Source organism: Diabrotica virgifera, chromosome 3 (assembly GCF_917563875.1).
Source record: "Diabrotica virgifera virgifera chromosome 3, PGI_DIABVI_V3a".
In the NCBI taxonomy this organism is placed as follows: Eukaryota; Metazoa; Arthropoda; class Insecta; order Coleoptera; family Chrysomelidae; genus Diabrotica; species Diabrotica virgifera.
In genome coordinates this window covers 252,509,210-252,519,668 of record NC_065445.1, presented here as the reverse complement: position 1 = coordinate 252,519,668, position 10,459 = coordinate 252,509,210, and the positions used below count along the sequence as shown (strand labels likewise).

Genomic DNA, 10,459 nt, shown 5'->3' with positions numbered 1-10,459 from the left:
CTTTTAACAGTGCTCACTTTAAAGCTTATTTTAAGCACTATAAAATTCTTTCTCATAGCGTGCATAAAATTTATTCGCTCTCCGCTAGATGGCATTGAATACATCGATTAAATTTCACACAAAATAAAAAACGGCTTTGATCTTCAATACATATCTCGCTTACTATTGCACTGATACTTGGAACACTCTTTAAAAAACCAGTTTGTTCATTTTTTTACCTGCTACAATTTTGTTCATTATAATATTATTAATATTATCGTTAAATGCATATATTTGGAGATATTTGCAAAAATCTGTTGAAAATCGTGAGGAAATTCCGAATTTTCAATTGCCAATAACTTGAAAAGTATTGGGTTTTTGAAAAAATTTTATACAACATTTTTTGCTTAGAATTAGGTATTCTATCGATATCTGAGGTTATTTTGAAAAAAAAAATTCCACCACCGAAAAGGGGTGGCAACCACCCCCAGGGTGAAAACGGAGTTCGGGTCAATATCACTTTTGAAGTTAAGGGTAGGATAAGCTTAATTCCAAAATTTCATGTAAATCGGTTTATAGTAAAAAATTTCTGAGCTAAAAAGCTTCAATGACTGCAATAAACTCCACCGTCATTGTACCAGGCAGGGCAGAATGAGGTGTCAAATGTAAGCTTGTAACCGAAGGATGGCATTAAAGGTGAGAAATATGACCTTGGACTTCCGGTTTTAGAGTTGCAACCGGAAGTACTATTTTAAAGTCATCGAAATAGCACAAGCGATATATTATTTGACGCGCCTTAGCAAGACGTGAACAAAAATACCTATAGGTACCTATACTGCCCTCCTAAGACAAGAGGTCCTATCTGCAAAATTACAGTTTTGAGATATCGCGGTTTTTTTAATAATTGCTTGCCAAAAAAAATTGATAATCACAAGATTTTTAAGATTTTCTGCCTGAGTTAGTTGATAATTATTGGATTTAATAGTACAATATTATTTTCACTTATATCATCACAAAAAAAGATATTTGAATATGTCGGTAGTTAGGACTAATTAACTTAGTAGAAGGGGTCCTATTTATAAAGAAACATTAATTAATAGGTACTAAGTGCATCACCTATTAAATTAATAAATTTAAAATATTAAGAAAATTAATTTATTAGTAAAAAAGAAATCACAAAATATATAAAACACCTTAATCTTCGTTTAGTGTTTCACACAAACCGACTGGCAAATCTTCCCAGAAAGGCAAACGATTTGAGGGCATATGAGACTTTAACTTTGTTATTAAATTTGTCTTCCTCTCCATAGTAATTCCTCGACACTGCCTATATTTTTTCAAAAAAAGATTTATAAAATCTGTATATGAAGATTCGAAGTTAGTTTTATACGATATAATTTTTTTACCCCTCTCAAATTTCAAGGATACAATATCCTTTAAATAAACACGTGGGTTTATATTTTTCAACTTGTGTTTTGATATATAGTCAGTGAATTTAAAAAAGTCTCCGATTTTCATTGAATGTACATTAACTTTAGAAGAATTGGCATTTGAAACTGCTTGTATAAAATCATTGAAATCATAAACTTTCGTCATTCTTTTAAGTGACATTTCTACTTGGTGGTGGAACGAATCTGCCGCCATGAATGTGTGCCCTGGCTGAAAATACTTCAAAATTACACTTTCGGCAGCTATTACTGACGAATTTACAATGGTTATTAAAAAACTAATCAATGCCCAGTTCTTGTTCTGGCTGGAGCAGTTGTCTAACCAGATTGTGATATTTGTGGCATCCCTATTAGCTAACAGAAAGGCATAAAATGCCGAGACAATATCTGTTGCGTTGCTTTCCTTTGCATATATTCCTTGTTTTCGGTGTTTGCAGGCCTCACTATTATTATGTCTGATATTATGTTGATTTTTAAAGTCGCTTTATTGTTCTTCAATAAGTGTAAATCCGTTGAAAATGACTCGTCTTCTATTTCACTAGTCTTAGTCTCTTCAGATTCACCTTCTTCAGGTATATAGTCATTATCTTTCGTTAAACACCTTGGTTTTTTAGTTTTCTGTCTGATTACACTTATTTTTTCTTGTAGGCTTTTATTTAATGCAGCCTGAACCATTCTCTTGGAACGACTAGCAGTTCTGCAATTTCTGAAACAAAAATGGAACATAAAATCTGAAATAAACAAATACATATTTATTTAAAATTTAAATAAATATTAAAAAACTAATTCTACAAAGTCACTCGCAGCCAGTTTAAAAATAAGTTACAGTATTTATGTATTTTCTCGCGCAAAGAAACACATGAACTTCTATCACATTTTTCATTCAGAAATATCTAAAATAGGTAATTGCTTAATAGTATGTACTTACTCAGTATCCATTGTAATTCTTCAAATATATTGCCTCTTTCAATTTACTGTTTTTAAAACTAACAATACCAACAATAATTCACACCGATACACGTCAAACTGCACAGTCAGAAGTTATTCCTTACTGGGGTTTAAGGTTATGTTGTTGAGTCACGTGTTGCAAACGTCATTCTATATTAAGAGACATTGTCCTATCTGCATATATCAGCCAACTTCGGACATACTCGTCTAGCAATATTACTTTAGGACAATTTTATTTGGTATTTGATTAACTTTTGTTGGTTAGGACAAAATAAATATGGCAATTTTGAATCATTGCCTGTCAGTTACGGCTTTTTAAAAGTGGCGGCTCGTCAGAGGAGACAAGGGAGGCTCAGCCTCCCCATAAATTTTTTACACACTCTACACTGTTTTGTTTATCATGAATCGCGAAAATAACAAGCACTCTCACTATTATACAACGTGTAAATTCCATATTATCACTAATTATCCATACGTACGGAGCATTAGCATTAGAACGCATGTTCACGTCTCAGTTTTATTACATATTATTGTAGGCAGGACCCTGGGTTATCCCGAGATGCATAAACGGAGCCGAGAAGCCCAGCAGTCTCCGTTGCTAATGCTCCGTGCAACGCAGCAGGCGTTTAAGGAGACCCGGTCTCCTAACAGTGGCATCTACGGTTCCATCACACGCTGCCCGGAGATATACCAAGGGAGGCAGAGTAGCTTCTCGGCTCCGTTGCGTGGTTGCGTGCGTCTCGGGACAACGAATTTTAGGGTCCTAACTAAAAATAATGAAAAATCTAAAAGTGCGAATTTCGTTATGAAATTTGGTATGTGGGGTTATAATAATATTTGGAACAACTTGCTCAAATAACTTTTCCCGATATCTCTAACTCAAAGCAAAATATCGGTAATTTATCGTGTTTTTGAATTCGCAGTAGGCCGCGTTTAGAATTAAAAAAATTCAGTTGAGTATCTTAAAACATTTGAAGCTTCATTATGTATGGACTGCAAAACTGCAAAACATTTGGAATTGTTAACAAATAAACGACACAAACTTTGGTATTAAACTTTTACAATTAGACTAACTATTTTTAAAATGATATGATATCATGAAATTATGAATTAGGATGATATTATGAAATGTAAATAAAAAATGGTCAAAAAATGGGGCCTTAGATTAAATTTTTTGGCGCATTTTTTTGCTAGTGCAAATTTGTCTAGATATTTTACAGTTAGGTATAGCCTCCCCTATTGTAAAAATCACGAGCCGCCACTGCTTTTTGACGTAGTAAATATGTTAAGTTTTAAACTAAGAGTCCAGTGAGACAAAAACCTGAAAATCCGAATTTTTGCAGATAGGACCTTTTGTCTTAGGAGGGCAGTATACTTCCGGTTTCATGCCTATCTGTCAGTACAATAAAATAAGAATAAGACAATAAAATAACCGTTACCCTATCCAAAACGGAACCTACGACCGGTATTTTCGGACTAGGTGAATTGGGTTAAATTGTCTTAAAATTATCTGAGGAATCTCCGTTCTTCGTTTGTCAGGAGAGTTTCGGGACAACTTGTATATGTTTTTTAGTTTTTTTTTTATAGAGTAACTGGTTAGTATATTAGAAATAAAATAACTGTTCTCGAAGGAATGTTTTGGAATTGACTTGGCAACATTGCAATCCGTTACGCTCCAACACACAATACGGGAATTTACGCTCCTCCTCCGTATTCAATTCTCTCCCGTCACCCGTCATCATTCAAGAGAATACGTTTCGGTATTACCATTTTACATTTATTTTTACCATTCTTTAAATTACAGTTTAGTGGAAGCCGGTTAAGTTCACGCTTATACAATAGTATTACCTTGAAAAGTGTTCAAAATAATGGCTGTAAGTATTTTATAGTGTAATAAACTATTCAAACAATCTTCACACTTACAATATTAAGTAAAAAAACAAGCTGAACTAAACGTTTTTGATATATTTTATCGTCAGTCATTTCGCGAATGTTATATTAAAAATACATGTATTCTGTTTGCAATATGCAATAAAATAAAAGTAACAATAATATCTTTATTATCTTTACGTAAAATCATTGTGTTGTCCTTAACATTCTAGAAAAAACTGAAATGTTAAATGGGTACATACAAAAAATATTCCTTTCTATAATCATATAATAAATTGTAAGTAAAATTTTAATGTAGGTGTTACAATAATATGAATATGCTAAATGTGTTGTATTCAGTCAACTGTTGTACGATGTACACAAAAATAAAAAAAGCAGTCTATTTTTGTTTACCGGCAAATAAAAAAGTTTTGCTGAGCTTGTGAACTTATACCTGAATGTGTGATAAAATTTTTCTTGTCGTTGTTCCCTGATATTATTGTCAAGGCATGGCATAAGGGGATAGGATATTAGGAATGCAAGCATTGTTTTTTGGATAATGTGGCAAATTGTTTTTTGGATTTATTTCTTGCCGTTACCTGTACCTACACGTGCTTTATTTACTATACAATTGACCAGTGTATCAATGAAAGAACGTTTCCATGGTACCGGTAATTAGCATGTTCCTGTCAACAAATAATTAAGTATTTTTTTCTTTTCTTTGACTCGGTTTTTGGTTATATATAGATCACGTGATTGTCACGTATTAAATTTACATATTTTATCATGAATGTGTTAACCATACATTTTAAATTTTAAACTTTCTTTGTGATGTTTGGTTTTACGGGCCCGTCAAGCTGAAGTTTTGGTAGTCATTCAACTAATTCAACATTAGTTACTAATAGTCCAGGTCATGGGCGCCCATACCCATGGGCAGGGGGGGCTAGCTTTTCGGGTGCTGTAAACTATATCCGGGTTGCATCTAAACATTCCGTATATGTATTTGGAACCTAGGAGTTTTCTATTGGTTCGTTGCAGCACGCGGTCATATTTTAACCAATAGGCGGCGAGGTTCCAAACGCATATACAGAATGTTAAATATTCGTACATCGAAAAAGATAAGTTTTTATTAGAATCTGTTAAAAGGAGATTGATTTTAAAATATTTGTTACTGTATTATTAAATAAAAATAAAACAATTATAGTATTTGGAATGTTATTTGGTGCCAAATTCATATACGGTATGTTAAATATTCGTAGAACAAAAAGACGATTTTTATTAAAGCCAGTTAAAATGAGACTGGTTTTTAATTAATAGTATAATATGCAACGAGCATTTAATGATGGTCATTATGAAGCGAGTTTCGTATAGAGTACGAGTGTCATAATGATAATTAAATGCAAGTTGTATACACGTTTTTTTCTAGTTCATTATGATACAGGTAGTGACATCATAATTTATATATTATAGTATGAGAATAGAAAAATGATTGTTAATGTATTATTAAAGATCCACAAGGAATAAGGTTTTCCTGTAGTTGGCTATATACCATATAATACAAAAAAACGAATAGTTCTTTATAAAAGGTCTATATTTAAAATCCCTAAAAAGGGCTACATCACATAATTAGTTTTCGATTGTTTGACCAATCATCATCAGTGCTTTCCTAAAATGAATATAACCTTATAAAATGGTGCAAAGGTTTTAAAATTTTGACTATGGTCAAAAAAGGTTGTAGGTTATACTCACGTGATCTTACATGCTAACCACCAAAATATTTGTACTTATTTAATATATGTAAATAAAATTTGTAATATTATATTTTGGTGGTTAGCATGGTAAGGTCACGTGAGTATAACCCACAACTTTTTTTAACCGTAGTCAAAATTTTAAAACCTTCGCATCATTTTATCAGGTTATATTCATTTTAGGAAAGCACTGATAATTGATTGATAATGATTGGTCAACCAATCGAAAACTAGTTCTGTGATGTAGCCCTTTTTAGGGATTTTAAACATATACCTTTTATAAATTATTCGTTTTTTTGTATTATATGGATGGTATACAATCAACTACAGGAAAACCTTTTTCCTTGTGGATCTTTAATAATACATTAACAGTAATTTTTCTATTCTCATACTACAATATATAGGTCTGGATCCCGCGTATGAAAAAAAAAGTTGATTAATAGCAAGCTGAAAATTTGTTAATAGCTTAAGGGTGTCTAGTCGGATAAACTTTGATATATGGGAACACTGGAACAGGGGCAGTTTTAATTGTGGAACAGGTTAAAAATTTGGAACGGTCACACCACAAAAACGGCACATTTATTTTGTTCGACAGAACAGACTTAAACTCTCCGAACAGAGATTAAACTTTCATGCAAAAATCAGACTGTTATTTACCACCTGTCATAATTCCTGTCATTTGACATATTCTACATGTTCCACTCATTAAAACGCCCATTTGGTGATAAATAGCAGTCTGATTTTTGCATGAGAGTTCAATCTCTGTCCGGAGAGTTTAAGTCTGTTCTGTCGGACAAAATAAATGTGCCGTTTTCATGGTGTGACCGTTCCAAATTTTTAACCTGTTCCATAATTAAAACTGCCCCTGTTCTAGTGTTCCCATATATCAAAGTTTATCCGACTAGACACCCATAAGCTATTAACAAATTTTCAGCTTGCTATTAATCAACTTTTTTTTCATACGCGGGATCCAGACCTAATAACAATTATGATACTACCTGTATTATAATGAACTCCATTATGATAGAGATTTTCATTAAGATACAGATATTTTTAACCAATAGAATCGCGATATGACATTCGCGATAAAGGTGGCACACGCGCAGTAACTAATGGAGTGTCAAATACATACGCTTTGACAGTTCTCAATATGAAAACAAACTGTCAGACTGACAAACTACTGAATTTGTTTGCGTTACAAAATTAATAAATTTGAATATATTTTTTTTTTGTACACAACTTGCATTTAATTATCATTATGACGCTCGTACTCTATACGAAATAACGACCATCGTTAAATTCTCGTTACATAATATACTATTAAAACCAGTCTCATTTTAACTGGCTTTAATAAAAATCGTCTTTTTGTTCTACGAATATTTAACATACCGTATATGAATTTCGCACCAAATCACATTCCAAATACTATAATTGTTTTATTTTTATTTAATAATACAGTAACAAGTATTTTAAAATCAATCCCCTTTTAACAGACCCCAATAAAAACTTACCTTTTTCGGTGTACGAATATTTAACATTCCGTATATGAATTTGGGACCGAATAACATTCCGTATATGCGTTTGGAACCTCGCCGCCTATTGGTTAAAATATTACCGCGTGCTGCAACGAACCAATAGAAAACTCCTAGGTTCCAAATACATATACGGAATGTTTAGATGCATCCGGGTTATCCAAAGTATACAGAATATAATGTGCAACATCTTCACGTCTGACCCCCCCCCTGAAAATTTTTGTATGGGCGCCAGTGGTCCAGGTCTCCAGGGCATTTAACACAAAATAATTATTCGATTTTTAAATACAGCACCTAGAGACTTGCAACTTTTTGCATAGTGTTTAGGATGATGTCAGGAAAAAAGTCTACTATAGAGAAATTGGAGGAAATACATATAGGTCTGGATCCCGGGTATGAAAAAAAATTGATTAATAGCAAGCTGAAAGTTTGTTAATAGCTTAAGGGTGTCTAGTCTGATAAACTTTGATATATGGGAACACTGGAACAGGGGCAGTTTTAATTGTGGAACAGGTTAAAAATTTGGAACGGTCACACCACAAAAACGGCACATTTATTTTGTTCGACAGAACAGACTTAAACTCTCCGAACAGAGATTAAACTTTCATGCAAAAATCAGACTGTTATTTACCACCTGTCATAATTCCTGTCATTTGACATATTCTACATGTTCCACTCATTAAAACGCCCATTTGGTGATAAATAGCAGTCTGATTTTTGCATGAGAGTTCAATCTCTGTCCGGAGAGTTTAAGTCTGTTCTGTCGGACAAAATAAATGTGCCGTTTTCATGGTGTGACCGTTCCAAATTTTTAACCTGTTCCATAATTAAAACCATGAAAAAAATGAGCCAAGGTTTAAAATATCGTGTTTTAATTTTGGTTCGATTATTTGTTACGTCGTATATTACTCTGGGCTAATTAGCAAAATTCATGGAAAAGTTATTTACCAGCAATTTTATTGCTGGAATCGAATTATAAGATCCTATATATTAATAATATAGGTATGCAAAGTCCGCAAATAGTGTGCTACTTTTTTTATAAACAAAATGGCGCCGACAAATCGTATTTTTTTCAAAAAATGAATGGGTTGCATGTGTGAGTCCATACTATTGTAGTAAAGAAAAGAGAGACGTTCTCACAAACAATTTATTTTACAACTGACGACCGGTTTCGCTGTCTACAATATTCACAGCATCTTCAGGTCACGGTAAAAGTAAAATTAAATGCTACAAATAACAAAAAGCCAGAGTTAGTTAAGTGGTCTGGTTGAAATCAAAAGGGTAATGATCAAGCCAATATTAAAGTATATATATTTATGCATACATATAAATACTAACATGTACGTAAATATGGTTTACAACCCTCACACTCACATACATGCACGCATTCAAATGGGCACGCAACAAAAGTATGTTAAGTATAAGTATAAAATATACACTTACTTTCCGGTATAAGGGAAGAATATAGTAGTATTCAATATCATACTTTTTCTCTATATTATGCTAAAGGGAGAGACGGTAGAGGGACAGATTTGAATGTAATGCATAAACAAAACCAAAATAATTGGCAGGATCTTGAGGGGATTAGTAAGGAAACACGACATTAAACCGTGAAACCAAAAAAATTGTTAGTTATATATAAAGTGATGTTATTTTTATATTTTTAATTAATAGTGTATATTTTAATTTAGTTGGGATAATTAGATGTTGTTCTGGATGTTCAAGAACTAATAGATGTAAGATTGGTTGTGCAATTTTCCTAAACCAGAATTGGTCAGTTGTGTATTAGTTGTGGTGTGATTGTGAAAATATTTTAATTTGTTTTGTTGGACATATTGAAATTAAATTGAACAATAGTAATTAGGTAAAATTTGCTAAAAATTTTTAATATTAAAAGTGTCAAAAAATAAAATCATTAATAGATAATTCAGAATTAAAGTCAAGTGTAAAGGTAACTGTACATGAAATTAAATTTATAGTAATATAAAGTTATGATTATTTGTGCAGCAATGAGATTGTATGAGATATTACTTACTAAAAAAGTTAGAAAAAGTTAGAAAAGGCAAATATGAAAAAATCATTAATTTATGTTAATATCTGTTGAATGTAATAAATAGTTGAGTAGATTGAAAGTTAATCTCAAAAGATCTTTAAAAAAGTTACCTGGTTGAGCTGAATTATATGGTTTCTTTGTAAAGTTAAAAAAGTTTTGAATTTTTTTTTTTGTTTTAAAGTCGATAAATAACACAACAGATTCTCGAACGCACACAAAGGAGATGGACATTCAATTATTGCTCTATAACTCCGAAGATTTTAACTTTACAACAAAAACACTCAAATAAAAATTCACCGCAATTAAATTCTGCATAGAGATATGTTTTCCCGATTTGCTCCGACGAAAATTTTCCTCGGAAAATGCGGGTTTTCCCAACGAAAACTCTAATTTTCAAATAAAGTTTTAGGTAAGTAATTATTAATCAATAATTAAATAACTTAGTGACATCAAAGCTTTCTTGGTATAGATTGTAATTCCAGAAGCCGGTGAAAATTAAACGAATATTTTAGCAACAATTCTATTGTTAATTAACAATTTACGATCGCAATAATAACCAAAATAATCATGATACATTGATCAAACTTATAAAAATTATAAAGATGAGATGCTTATTTAATATTTTATTAACAAAATATAAATTTTTCGTTTTTTTGTATAATCTTTAAATTTTGAAGAAAAAAATAGTTATAATACGCTGGTCTAATTAGTTAAGTACAAAGAAAGGTTATTTACCAGCAATTTTATTGCTGGAATCGAATATTATGATCCTATATATTAATAATATAGGTATGCAAAGTCCGCAGATAGTGTGCTACTTTTTTTATTAAAAAAATGTCGCCCCCAAATCGTGTTTTTTTCAATTATTGATCTATAACTCCG

At 31.8% G+C, this 10,459-nt stretch overlaps 1 protein-coding gene across 2 annotated transcripts in view; it reads left to right on the top strand.

Annotated features, from left to right (window-relative positions):
* The first annotated feature begins 4,044 nt into the window (after positions 1-4,044).
* The window catches only part of LOC126881709 (annexin B9-like), a 67,163-nt gene continuing 60,748 nt past the window's right edge, over positions 4,045-10,459 (top strand). For both annotated transcript variants that reach the window (XM_050646127.1, XM_050646126.1), the window contains exon 1: positions 4,045-4,249. In XM_050646127.1, the coding sequence (XP_050502084.1) occupies positions 4,244-4,249 (6 nt within the window). In that variant the 5' untranslated portion in view covers positions 4,045-4,243. The remainder of the gene's footprint in view (positions 4,250-10,459) is intronic.